Below are 14096 nucleotides of genomic sequence, written 5' to 3'. Positions count from 1 at the left end.
TACCTGTCAGACAGAGAAGAGTTTCACTTTGATCAGTGACACATCTCATTTCCTAGGCCATGATCATATCAGTGCATTTGCCCTGACAAAAAGGCTCGAGGCAAAGGCTGGAGGTAGATACCTCAGGGCATCTCATACAAATGAACTGCTTTTTTTGAGAAAAAGGAGGGAAAATAAGGCTTTGGATTGCAATTGGAATAACATTTCCTTGGTTAGGGCAGATACATTTTCATTTCAAAGGTTGCAGTACTTATTTCCCAGTTCCTGAGGCAACAGGGTTTTCCCTATCACTTAATGACTGCCTCATGCTGGGATCATATCTGAACTTGGACTTAAGCTATGGAGTGTGATAGTACACAGTGTCCACAGCACAGAATGCATACCATTAACACTCCTAGTCTCAACTTTGGAGCTCTATTACCTGTTTTCCCATGGGGTTGCTATGAGGGCTAAAAGCTAAGTCTCCCAAAGACAGAAGTTCACCCAAAGTTCTGCAGATACAATGTTTGATGAAGCAGCCAACAAGTGCATCTTTACATTACAACCCATTGTAGAGAATCTAGGAGTAATTTTAATTACCTCAACAACAATCCCATTAATTTATATGAAACTTCAGTAAGTTGGCATTAAGACTGACAAAGTCTGATTTCTAAGGATAACAGGGACAAAAGCCACCCCAAGGTGACTCCATTGCCATCCTCACAGTTCTGTAGGGGAGGAATATATTGTATATATATTGTATATACTGTGATACTGTATGATATCAGAGCTTATCCCAGAATCCTTATCTCCACACCATGACATTTGATTCCCATCTGCCATTCACCATTGCAACCACACATAACAAGGCCTGTGAACCATGCACTGACTCACTCACCTCTCCCACCTCTCTCACAGCCTGCCATTACGGTTCTGGGTGAACATGATCAAGAACCCACAGTTTGTCTTTGACATCCACAAGAACAGCATCACAGATGCCTGCCTCTCTGTAGTGGCTCAGACTTTCATGGACTCCTGTTCAACCTCAGAGCACCGGCTAGGCAAAGACTCACCCTCCAACAAGCTTCTCTACGCCAAGGACATCCCCAGCTACAAGAACTGGGTGGAAAGGTGAGTTTAGCTCTAGGAACAGGAATGCCGTAAGCAAGTGGTGCAATGAGGCCCTGCTTCATGGATGGAGGTAGGAGGTGTCATAAGTATTGCTTTTGGTAGCTGCTTCTGGGCGTTTTCTCTTTGGTTATTGCCTAAGTAGAAAGCTTGTTGTTAGCCTTTTATTCCCATGACCCTTGCAACGGAGATGGAAATTTAATTAGAGGTGTGAACTGAAGGTGTTTGCTGTCATTGTTTCTCTTGAGGAGAAACTGTTGAGAAGTGATAGAGGGAGGAAGGAAGGAGAGGTGATGCCTTTGAGCCCTGTGAAATACATTTACTTCTAAGTCTTTCCACACAGACCAGAAGTGGTTTGTTGTTCTTAGCATCGTTGTGACAGTCTTCACGCTGTCTAGATCCCAAGGGTCATAGAATTATCTCTCCTTATTCCAAGCCCAGTATATTTCCTTGAAAGCTCTTCTGTGCTTTGAAAAAGATGCCGTAAGATTGACAGCCTGGGGCATGAAGCTCTGCAGGTATTTTCTGAAAGGTCAGAGGTCTTTCCAAGCATTTAATCCACATCTGCAAGACCTGTAGCTACAGCTCAATGTTCTGCTCAATCTACTGCACTGAAGGTCAGTGCCTGCCAAAGCTTCTCTACAGGGAATACAACCAAAACAACTATTCCTGCAGCACTTAGGGGCTTCAGTTTGTCTATGATTTCCCGCAGGACAAGTGGATAGCACATCTTGCACTCCATTCAGCAGGAGCCTGTCTGCTGGAGCAAGCCTTGCAGAAGTTGATCTGTGCTTTGTTTTCCAATATGCCACACTTTACTTGGTGTTATTGACAGGTTTGGGAACTGCACAGATGGAGAATGATTACTACGCTGTAAATAGCAAGATGGGTTTATCTAACAGATCATTTCTGTGCAATGCCATCCAGTTTAAAGCAATGGTTTGTCTGGATGACTTAGCAGGTGCTGTCTATTGATGGCATGTCATGCGGGTTATGTGAGACCTCTGCTACTGTAGGACACTGCTGTCAACCACTGTATTTCCTTTGGTGGGACTGATTTTCTCTTACCTTGTGAAAGGAGAGCATGGTTGATCAAAGAGCTCTGTCCCCTACTCAGCATGAGGTGACATTTTTACAGTGATGCTCCCATTGCTCTCTGATTTGTCTGGACAATTATTTTTAGAGGTGGTTAAACACCTCTGAAAACGTTGTTTCTAGGCAACCTGTAAGGCTCTTAATACCTTGCTTAATTATGACCTACTTCTGGTACTGTGTCCAAGTTTCTTAGTATGCTTTGAGGTTGGTTGCTGGGTTGACCTGCGTAAGAGAAAAGAGGTGTCTGAGATTCATTTAGAAATCAAGCTTGCACCAGCAGTACAAAGTCATACTCTAGTGATGCTTTAGCAACCTTGTGTGCTGTGGGTGGTTGGTTTCTGTGGACAAATACTTTGTTTTACATATGAACCCTATTGATTTTTATCTTTGGAGATGGTACATCTGGGTGACAAACCAAGGTATGTAGGTGGGAAACAGGGTTTCTTTCTGGATGAACAAATGGCTGCAGTTTCCATTTTATTTTTCCAGTATTGATTTCACTCTGTGACTTTTGGGAGCTAAATCCTCTTTGTCCAGTGATCTTCAGCAATAGCTGATGCATTTCCCTGGAAGTTTTCCCAAACAACTGGATTTGCAAATGAGGTACAGAACACCTCCTGCTGTGAGTAAACAGCACTGGATTTCTGTCCCCAGCTTGTGCTGGGTTGTTATCTGCACTGATATCTGACAACTTGCACCAAAGAACAAGGGGAGGATGTGGGGTTTGGAATATGGTTTGAGTTTCTGCCCTGCCTATGTTCTTGTGTGTCAGTTCCACTGACTCAAGGCAGTGGCTCCTGGATGCTGTGGTAGATCAAAGGAAAAAAACACATCAAGAATGAATAAAATATCAATTCAATTCAAGCCTGAGTTAATGAATTCCTTTTCTCCATTCTGCATCTCTACTTCGAGGGAGTTATTCCAAATCCAAAGGCTTCCAGTGCTGGTTGGAGCTATTTCTGTAGTCAGTATCAGCTGGAGATGGCATCCTTCAAGACCACTAGACTTCTTCAAAAAGCAAATCATAAGATAAAAAGATCTTCAGTCGGGGAGTTTAAGAAGTGGTTGAGTAAATCATAAGAACCTGAAATCATATGAAATTCTTTGATGAAGGTGAAACTATAAGAGGGCAATTAGGCAGTGGTAGATTGTAATCCAACTTGAAGGCACTCTGGAATAAAGACAGGCTTCTGACTTCTAACAGGTATCTTGCAATGGTAGCTCAGCTGGGTTACTCCAGCCCTTTGCCACTGCTGGTTTCTCAGTATGGAGTGTGCCTTTGGGGCTTACAAAACTCAGCGCAGGCATAATGCTGTAAGAAGCAGGCATGGGTGAAAGTACATTCCTCCAGTCAAAGGTTGGTTTTCCTGCTCCTTAGACTGTGAATATACATTGGAAAGGGAATAGCTGCAGATTCTGGCCTGACCAATGGTCTACATCTACACAGTAGTCAACTGGGAGTTTGATTTCAACAGTGCTTTTTAACGCTATTGGAAGGAGAGGTGGGCTGCCTGCTGAAACAAGCCCGCTGAGAAATCCTGCCTTCTGTGCAAAACCAGGTTCAGCATTCAAATTACACCCCCAGGGCTCTTTCACTGGGAAAACACACTGGTTAAAAGTATGGAAGTGCAGCCACAACTTGGATTTCCTGGGGCAGAAGATGAAGCCTGACTGAGGCAGGAGAATTAACCCAGGAAATGGGGACAGGCTATTTGGCTTTTGTTGAAGCCATGAAGAGTCAGGTTATAGTTCTAAAACAAAGTGGAGGCTTTTCAATTATCATTATATGAGGCTATTGAAAAAGAGGAAAAGAATGGGAACGGTAGACCAGATTCTCATCTGACTTTGGTTAGTAAAACTCCATAGGCTTTGCTAAATTTACATTAGAGCAGCCTCAGATCTGCATCTTTTCAAGTTTACTTCAAATGTCCCCTTTGAGCCTAGAAATCTGGAGAACTTGGGAGCATTTGATGCAATCCCCAAGCAATACAAAGGGGAGCCTGTTCTAATTGGACTGTCTCATTAGCATTCAACACCACACTGAAAAGATGACAAAGGGCTGTGGCTGACCTTTCATTTCTCTCCATGCTGCCAAGCTTATGATAACACTTGTTTGAACTTCATTAACACCATTTAATTGCCTGCATCACAATCAATACGCTGTTTCCCTACCAAAGCCTGGCATGGAGTTGGGGATGTGGGAGACTGAAAAGGGGCAGAGCACAAAAAGCAGAAGCCAAAGAGTTTTTCCTTTGCACACTGGTGCCCAAAATACCTGCAGTGCTTCAAGGAGAGGAGCTGGTGCTTTTTTCTCAACCCTGCAGAGACTTGGTCTCCTTTTGGATGCTTATTATGCATTAAAAATAGCCCCTCAAAGAAAACCTGAAAGTCAATGGAGACATTGCAAGTATTCTTAACACCCTGAGAACCTTCCAGTGAAGACCTTTCAAAATAGGCTTGCCATGTTTGGGACTAAAAGAGGTTTAAAGTGATGTGATCTGTGGGATTCAGAATTAGAACCTCTGCAGTTTATTACCTTAACCTGGGTGGAAACACTACCTGACCTAGCTGTTGGTACCCAGGCCCCGGGTCTGCGATCTGTTTCCTTTCATGGATAATCTATGAAAGGCATTAAACTGTAGATGCCAAGGTCTTAATCTGCTAGAAAGTGTTATGAGAGTGTGTTTGGAGTACACAAAATAGATGGTCTGTACCCATTTGGGATCTAACCTACATAGCTTGTCAGCCTGTGGTTTTTGGACTGTGTAGTCAATAGATGGTCTCTTCCAGTGCAGTGCTTGTGGTATCTGTTGGATGCTTTGCAGCTAGCTTTGGAAAGAAAGGCACATTGGACTAGTTTAGTACAATAAAGATTACAAGCTGCATGTACCCTAACATTACACACTGAGGTTTTAAACAGAAACGCTGGAATGATTCCAAGGGCTTTAAAAGAGAGCATGAAATGGCAGGTGCAGATCCTGGCTCTACTTTAAGATATGTGGTTTTCTGTGTCTCCCTTCCCTGTCAGAAAGAAGCTCAAGGTTCAGCAAACCAAGGGTCAAGCTAGGGGGGTGTTGTCAGTAGAGATAATAAACAGCAGTGCTGGAAGGGGCCTCAGGAGGTCAACCCAAGCAGCTCCTGCCTCAGGACAGGATCAGCTCTGTCTACAGTCTTCCTGACAGATACTTGTCTATCCCTTTCTTAATGGCCTCCAGCAACAGAGCCTCTGCTCTCCTCAGGCAATCCTTTCCTGCACTTCCCTGTCCTTCCCATCAGAGTGTTTTCCCTGATGGCCAGACAAAGTCTCCCTGGCTGTAACTAAAGCCCATGCCACCTCATTGCATGCCCAGAGGCAGTGGGTACAGCTCATTCCCTCTCTGCTGCAGCTTTTGGTGTTACCTGAAGACTACTTGTCTTTCTTCACTCTAAGTCACCAAAAAGCTCCCAGTGTTTTCTCGTCTCAGTAACATGCTGTTCTTACTAGTGAAGTTTTCAGCAGGGATGAAAATGTGTCTATACACAGAGGGTACAGCCTCAGGCCCATGTATCTTCTGTACTGAGACGATGCGGGGTGATTTCTTCTCCCAGAGAAACTACCTGTGCACCAATTCACATTTCAGCCATTGGCTCAGTACTGTCCACCCATCCTTTACCTTTTATTCTGAGACGAACAGGAACAGCAGCAGGAAAAGCCATGCACATGCAAAATAAACTCATTATCCTTATTAAGGGTTGCATACACAGACAGAATCGTTCCCTCAATCACTTCAAGGCAAATATCTGGAAGAGCAGGTCTTTGGCTAACTTTGGGGCTGGTAGCCTTTGCTTAGCTGTCATGCTATTACTGCCAACATTCAGTGTCCAACAGCCTGGCCTTGGATCTCTGTTGTCTGGGCTAACAGAGTCTTGCAGCTGCTTGTAGCTGAATCACAGAATCCCAGACTGGTTTGAGTTGGATGAGACCTTAAAGCTCACCCAGCTCCAGCCCCTGCCATGGGCAGGGACCCCTTCCACTAGAGCAGCTTGCTCCAAGCCCCTGTGTCCAACCTGGCCTTGAGCACTGCCAGGGATGGGGCAGCCACAGCTTCTCTGGGCACCCTGTGCCAGTGTCCCACTACCCTCAGCAAAAACACAAACTGCAGCTCAGATGCCTGCCAGGAATACAATACTGCTATGCCGTGCCAATAGAAGAGCTGACCGCATGTCCTTGCATTGCCAGATTTCATCCCATAAAGAGCTTGCCAGGGGACTGCTCCCAAGCTTTCCTTCAGCCCTTCTCTGCTATAGTAGTCCCCCACATCCCTTTTCTGCATCTCTTCCTCCTTCACTGGTCCGGATACAGCCGGCTATTGCATAACCCTAATTATGTTATCGCTGTAATTGCGTCTGCCGTCTGCAGCACATGGATTCGTTACAAGCTTTTCATATGCTAAAATGATTATTAATGAGTGCAGTCCCAACCCAGCGACGGCACAACAGCCATGACAAAAAGATCTTTTGGAAGGCAATTAGCTCCGTGCTAACCAGCCTAAACCACAGCAGTGCTGGAATATTTCAGACTGCAGAGGAAGCACTGGCAACGTGGCTTTTCTCTTCTGATGAGTTAATGAGTTACTGAGTGGCAGCAGGCACAGTCATTCTTGTGAGACAGCTCCACTAAGGAGCATTCAGAGCATCCCTTCAGAGAAGGACTTGGGGGTTTTGGTCAATGAGAAACTGAACATGAGCCGGCTTCAGTGTGCGCTCGCAGCCCAGAAAGCAACCGTATCCTGGGCTGCATCAAAAGGAGCGTGACCAGCAGGACGAAGGAGGTGGTCCTGCCCCTTTACTCTTCTCCCATGAGACCTCACTTGGAGCATTGTGTGCAGTTCTGGTGTCCTCAACATAAAAAGGACATGGATCTGTTGGAACAAGTCCAGAGGAGGCCACGAGGATGCTCAGGGGCTGGAGCACCTCCTGTATGAAGATAGGCTGAGAAAGTTGGGACTGTTCAGCCTGGAGAAGAGAAGGCTGCGTGGAGACCTCATAGCAGCCTTCCAGTATCTGAAGGGGGCCTAAAAGAATGCTGGGGAGGGACTCTTCATTAGGCACTGTAGTGATAGGACAATGGGTAATGGGTTAAAACTGAAACAGGGGAAGTTCAGGTTGGAGATAAGGAAGAAGTTCTTCCCTGTGATGGTGATGAGGTGCTGGCACAGAGTGCCCAGAGAATTCGGAAATGCTCCAGCACTGGCACTGTTCAAGTCCAGGTTGGACGGAGCCTTGGGTGACATGGTCTACTGTGAGGCATCCCTGCCTTAAGGTCCTTTCCAACCCAAACCATTCTATTATTCTATGATTCTATGTTTTCCTGTTTGGTACAGGAGGCAGAAGCATTTATCCCTGACTTGTTTAGCCAGGGTAATTGTATTCCCGGGTCACTTTTCTACTGCTTACCTTAGGAAACAAAACAACACCAAGCAAAGACAACGCAAGGAAAGAGGAATATGTGAAAGGATTATGAACAATTATCTTTTGAGAAAAAGAGGGAGCAGTACTAGATACTGTCCCATCCAAAATCCTTCACTATACAACAGTGTCAGGGGATGTTCTCATGTGCTCTCCCATTCAAGCCAGGCTGGGGTGAGTTGCTGTGCTAATGATACCTGTGAAGTCACATCCTAAGGAATAATCCTCACATCCTCCATCTGAGTTGCTGAGTGATGGATTTACTCGGGTTTCCCAGGGTTTTTATTGCTTCTGAAGTCTAATGAACATATTTCTTGACACATGAGAGAATGAACAGCCTTAAGGTAAGAACTCAGGCTCCTCCTGGAAACTCAAGGGGAAACTCGAGGACATAAGGCAGGATCTTTTGATATGCATCCAGGAATCTTCTGGAAACAGCTGGGAAATGATCCACTGGAAATAATCAAAGCTGCGGCACAGAAGAAGTAACAAACCTACAGCACCAGACCAGCAAGTGGTGTACATCTGACCAAGTAGCCATCATCTTCTACTTTGGACTCCCAGTTTTGGAACCTTTGGAGGCAAGATAAAATGGATTTGCTGCTTTGCTACCTTTCTGTCTCATTCAGAGGGAACCTGGCTTAGTCTTGTGTTCCCAGCCTCCTTCTGGCTCATTCAGCCTCTGGAGCTCTGGAAGTGCGAATCCAAGTTCTGTCCATGTCTCAAGTGAGATCTGGTGTCCCTCTTCTCACAGGATCAGTGTGGTGAAAGAGCATCTCCCCCTGAATTGCCTTGCAGCTCATCTATGGTGTAATTGAGAAGGGAAGTGGCACACAGGCAGCCTTGCAAATGCTGGCAGTGAAAATGTAAAGCCCTCTGGGCTTTGGTGACAGCTTCGCAGTGGGTTTGACAGCATTTGGGGTATGCAAATGGCAGAGAGGCCCTAAGTACCTCTGAGGATCGGTGCTCATATAGAAGGCAAATAAAGACACAGCAGGGATGTCATGTCCCTACTAGGATGATTTAATATACACATTCATCCTTTCTTTAGATAGCACAGTGATGGCTTCATTAGAAATACCTGAGTATAAATAAGTCATTTGGCCATGGCAAAGTTCTGATGGAAGGATATTATATGTATTCTCCTTATACCAGCAGCTGGGTTCAGTTGTTGTATGTGCTTTTTCCCCCTCTTTTTCTTATATTTTATCCCTGGAACACACTTTCACAATACCTTGGTTTGCTGTCCTAATAGGAAATGACTGCTCAGGTGTATGATGCCCAGGGAATTGAGTCCAAGTGAGACCAAGATGCTTTGGTACAGTGGTGGGTAATCGCCCATGAACCCAGAATACTGAGAGCACAGCTTGAGAGTCTGTCATGAGTGGATAGACCTCCAAACCCTGAAACTCAGATTCCTGCCTCCTTCCTTCGCTCTAAGGAGCAGTATGTGTTGCTTTTTGTTGTTCAGATGAATCATGGGAGTGTTTTTCTGCTGGGAAAATATCTCTGCGGGGCTGGAAAGGGACTGAAGAGCTTTCAGGCCCTTGTGAGTGACTTAAGAGAGCATCATTGCTATAAGGTGAAAGGGAGACAGGACACACTTGGAGAAGCAGATGATATGTGTGTCTGTGTTTCACTTTTTGGAAGCACCCTACCCCTATAACCACTCTCCTGCCACCATTTAATGACTGGTTGTACCAGAGAATTTCAACAGGTTGTCAGAGCCAGACCAGCAAATATAACACAGGAACTCTGTTTTCCTCCACTGGCTTCATTCTTTTTTGCTATGATGTAATCCCCTTCACTTTTCATTTCACCCAGCAGGAGGGTACCTATGCAGTATTCATGAGAATCTGGGCTCTTCTCAAGTACCATAAATCAGTGCATTTCACTGCATTGCAGGCTGTTGAACTGTGCTGGTTGCACACAGATGTAGTTTTCTTTGGGTGCCAAGGCACGCTTTGCTTTTGGGCCATAAGACTCCTTGTTTCCCAGCAGTGTGCTTTACATCTGAGGAGTCAGCAATAGCACTGTCATAGATGCCACTGGTTCCTGACATGGGTATGATTTTGTCCAGCTGCTGATGCTGTGACCTATTTGAGTGTTCCTGAGAGCGGCAAAGGTCTAGAAATACTCATCCTGATCACCATCTTCTCTTGGATGTAGTTCTGCAGGACAAGTCCTCACAGGATTTCTGGATGCCTGCTTTGCTCATAGACAACTGTTCAGATCCACTCGGGGATTGAGGGTTAGGCAGAGTGTAAAGCAAAATCAAGCCCAGACCACTCAGTGATGAGTGATGGTGGAATGGGCAATATTTAGACCGTGGGACTGAGTTAAATTAGGACTTTTTGATGGTCCTAAGCCCTGAAGATAAGATGCTAGGCCTCCAGGGACAGTGATGTTGTGCATACTGGAAGTTATAGCAAAGTTAATAAGGTTTGTGTGAGTTTTTATGATGAGCCAGAGCCTAGCTTTGGAAGCAGGCAGGTAGGAAAAAAATTAAGGGATAAGTACCTCTGTCTTCTATGCCTTTATCTCTCAAGGGTTACACCACACTCCGCTGCAAAACCAGGATAACAACTGACACAACCCATCACAATAAATCAGTATGGGAGTGAATGACCAAAACCAGAGCCTTCTGGTGTGGAGGGGTTTCCTCCCTGCGCACTTGCACTGCGTTCCTTACATCAGAGACTCAGCAGCTCCTTGTCCCACTCTGTGACAGCGAGTGTTTTCCCACTTGTCTGTCTGAAGGATCTTTATCACTGAGCACTTCAGTGTCCTATTTGCAGTGAAAACCAGCCTCCATCTCAGCGGGTGTCTCAGTGCTGTTTACAGGGCACCTGTCAGCAATTTTGGCTCCCTGTCCCCTCTGCCTCCTAATTATAAAACTGTGGATTGCTGCAGTTATGGGGGAGGGGGGGGGGGGTTGGGTGTATGTCTTTTTTTTTTTTCTTTCTGTCTTTTTTTTTTCTTTGTGCACAAAATGTCAAGTTGCAGAAATTAAAAATGTAAATGATGGTGTCTAATTAACCAGTTGACAGCAGAGTACAGCTGCGAGTGACAGTGACTGATTGCCTTCTGCAAACCTTGTCCTCCAAGACCTGCCTTACCCAGGGGGGACAAAGGACATCATGGAAAATAGCAACTTCCTTAAAGAGATATTACTCTGATAATGAAACCTGATGGACAATGGTTTTGTAGGATCTCTATCTTATGGATAATGTACCTCTTTATCCTCTTGATCCTCATGATCTTAAGGGATCCTCTTGATCTTAAGGGGTCCTCTTGAGCTTAAGGGGAATGGCATTGACTCCTAAGGAAAGGAATTTTTCCCCAGTCAGAGTAAGGATGGGAATGTTGAATCCTGTTGCCTCAAACTGTCAGCGTAAAATCTGGGGCAAAAGGTTGATGCTGAGCAGCAGACAAGTTGCTGGGATAGACGGGATTCAGTATGGGAAGTGGATGATGTTAGCAGTGCATGGAGGTGAACTAGTGTGAATAGTGCAAGCAAGCATGCAAGAGGTTTATTTGTCTACTGGTGTGAAATTCTGAGCTCCCCATAGGCAGCAAGATCAGTGGAACTTCACTGTGGGACCAGAGGAAGGGCTCAAAGTCCTTGAAGGCCTGACAAAGGAATACAGTATGAATAGTTACTACCTACTGCTTTCAATGACATGTAGAAGGTTTACAGGATGCTCTTTGGGACTGCAGTCCCAGAAGAGGTTTGAGTGAATACAACACAGGGTTGAGTGAATACAACAGTCATCTCCCTTGCTGTAAAAGAAGAGCATGACCATATACATCACTGATGAACCAAGAAACCCTGTGAGTCCTAAGTGGTGCCTCTTTGAGTGCCCCTGCCCATGGCATGGTGCTGGAACTGGATGATCTTTAAGGTCCTTTCCAACCCAAACCATTCTATTTCTATGATATGATGATTCTATGATTCTCTGTATTGTTGGTGGCTTTAATTTCTTGATTCCTTACTCCATCCCCTCAAATGCACCCATATTTCTCTCTCTCAGGTACTATTCAGACATCGCCAAAATGCCAGCAATCAGTGACCAGGACATGAATGCATACCTGGCTGAGCAGTCTCGCATGCATATGAACGAGTTCAACACCATGAGTGCACTCTCAGAGATATACTCCTACGTTGGCAAGTATAGCGAGGAGGTAAGAGCAGTTCCGCAGGACCATGGGACATCACACCCATTCCTAGAGCCTAGCATGTGTCACAGATACTTATCTTCATCCTTGCTACGGGGATGATGGATTTATGGAATGAAAAGAAAGGCCTGGAGTCTGGAAAAAGATGGTTTTGGATTATTTGTCTCCCCAGTACTCTTCCACCTGGATCCCTGTCATTTTTGTATCCTGTTATTAGCTTGCAGTAGTTGGTGATCGGATGTTTGCTTGCTACAGAGGAGCCCTTCATGAGCTCTTCATCACATGTAACCAGAAGTTATTTGAGCATATGTGCCTAATACTATTTCAGATACTCTAAAGAACTCAAGAATGGTCCAGCAAGCATGACACACAACTTAAATGTGACTTACCCGATTCAGTGTGTTGAAGATGCAGTTAGACAACTTACGGCATCTCAAGTACAGGTTTTGGGGAGATTTAGATTAGATGTCAGGAAGAAATTCTTCCTTGTGAGGGTAGTGAGGTGCCAGCACAGGGTGCCCAGAGAAGCTGTGGCTGCCCCATCCCTGGCAGTGTTCAAGGCCAGGTTGGACACAGGGGCTTGGAGCAAGCTGCTCCAGTGGAAGGTGTCCCTGCCCGTGGCAGGGGTTGGAACTGGATGAGCTTTAAGGTCTCTTCCAATCCAAACCAGTCTGGGATTCTAAGTGATGTGGCAAGGTGATGAATAAAGCTAGCAAGTAATTCATCTCCATGACAATAATCCATTTATTTGGTTGCAGTCTAGAGGTCTGCGTCATATCCAAACTGCCTGCCTAATTCCCCGCTGGCTGACTGACCTGCTTCGGTCATGCTTTGCATGATCTAAGCTAAACCTGAGAACTACCTTAGGGAAAGCTAACCCTCACTTGCTGCTGTAAGATGCTGGACTCAGTCCTTCTGGGTAAAAAAGATACAATCCTTATCGCTTCTTTCTCTTCTTTTCTAGATTCTTGGAGCCCTTGATCAAGACGACCAGGCTGGGAAACAGAAACTTGCTTACAAACTTGAACAAGTCATAACCCTCATGAGCATAGACAGCTGAGAACTGTCCTGCCAGGGACACCCTGGGAGGGATAAACCAAGTCGTGCCTCACTCAAGATCATCATCTTTACCAAGTGCAAGTTTTGATCGGCTGTAAGCAGAGTCACCTGAACAGTGCTCCTCTCTCTTTCTCTCATTTCTTTCTCTTTCGATATCGATGGACAAAGCAACAGAGCCCCAGGGGTTAAGAGAAAAGACTGCAGAGAAATCCTGGCTCTGGGGACATCAAGATGTTTGGGTGAAGCTCTTCTTTTCCCAGCTTCCCCTCTGCCTTTGCCCTAGAGAAGGACTATTACACACACCCCCCCCCCCCCCACTCAAACCCTCCATCACATCATTCTGGAGATGCGAAACTGGGAGGTAACTTCTTTCATGCTGCTTTAAACTGCCTTCCAGGGGCTGTAGCCTCTGGAGTGGACATAGAAATGAACTCAGTATTACTAAAGGCCTCCCCAAGGGGAAGGCAGCCTGCCTGCAGGGATCCTGGAGGGCAGGAGCAAGTCAAGATCCTCTCCTGCAGAGCCATTGCAACTCTATCTCTTGATAGTGACCCACTGGGAGAGGAATCTGAAGGCTCCCCAAAATACGCCACAGCTCCTGCCAGAGTGGGACCATTGTGGCTCTTATCTGCCTGGGCAAACAGCGCTCATTTGGGGCAGGGTCAAGAGTAGAGGAGGAGACCGATGGTCCCCTGCCCATGTGTTTCATATGGTTCTTATTTTTCCAAGAGACCTGTGTTCCCCTCTGTCTTTCCCATTGTGTCCTGTTGGTCGTAGCACTGCGGCAAAAATGCTCTCTCTGCTCAGTGGTGGTTCTGTTCCTTCTGGCAATGGACAGCACAGCATCTCCTTCGTCCCCACCTCAGCTTGGAAAGCAAAAGCCGGAAGTCTCATTTTGTTCCAGGCAAGGAGCTTGGCCTCAAAAACCAACCAGAGAGATTTTGTTTTAAAGCTGTTAGTTCTTTCCATTTTGTTTCCTCAACTGGAACAAAGCTATTGTTTTCTCATGGTGGAATATCAGAAGGATACTGAAGGGCTTGTCATGAAGCAAAGTGGTACATACAACTGATGGTAAAAACCTTCCTTCAAAGCCACTCCTAAGAGGAAATGTCATCATGCATTTTAGAAGGAAATCTTGGATGAAATCCAAATGAAACATTGCAGAGAAGTCTACCTAGATACCCCTAGCCAAACTGCATGTCTTCTGG

General features: G+C 45.6%; 1 protein-coding gene across 2 annotated transcripts in view; it reads left to right on the top strand.

Moving 5' to 3' along the window:
* Nucleotides 1–13814, top strand: part of PLXNA4 (plexin A4) — a 473966-nt gene extending 460152 nt beyond the window's left edge. For both annotated transcript variants that reach the window (XM_061346821.1, XM_061346822.1), the window contains exons 30-32: nt 898–1110; nt 11685–11835; nt 12794–13814. In XM_061346821.1, the coding sequence (XP_061202805.1) occupies nt 898–1110; nt 11685–11835; nt 12794–12889 (460 nt within the window). In that variant the 3' untranslated portion in view covers nt 12890–13814. The remainder of the gene's footprint in view (nt 1–897; nt 1111–11684; nt 11836–12793) is intronic.
* The last annotated feature ends 282 nt before the right edge of the window (nt 13815–14096 follow it).

The sequence above is a fragment of the Neopsephotus bourkii genome, unplaced genomic scaffold, assembly GCF_033783945.1.
Source record: "Neopsephotus bourkii isolate Nb327-2 ecotype Australia unplaced genomic scaffold, CSIRO-AGI_Nbou_v1 NB_281, whole genome shotgun sequence".
NCBI classification, from domain to species: domain Eukaryota; kingdom Metazoa; phylum Chordata; class Aves; order Psittaciformes; family Psittacidae; genus Neopsephotus; species Neopsephotus bourkii.
The sequence above is the reverse complement of the archived record's forward strand: the minus strand, read 5'-3'. Positions and strand labels throughout refer to the sequence as shown.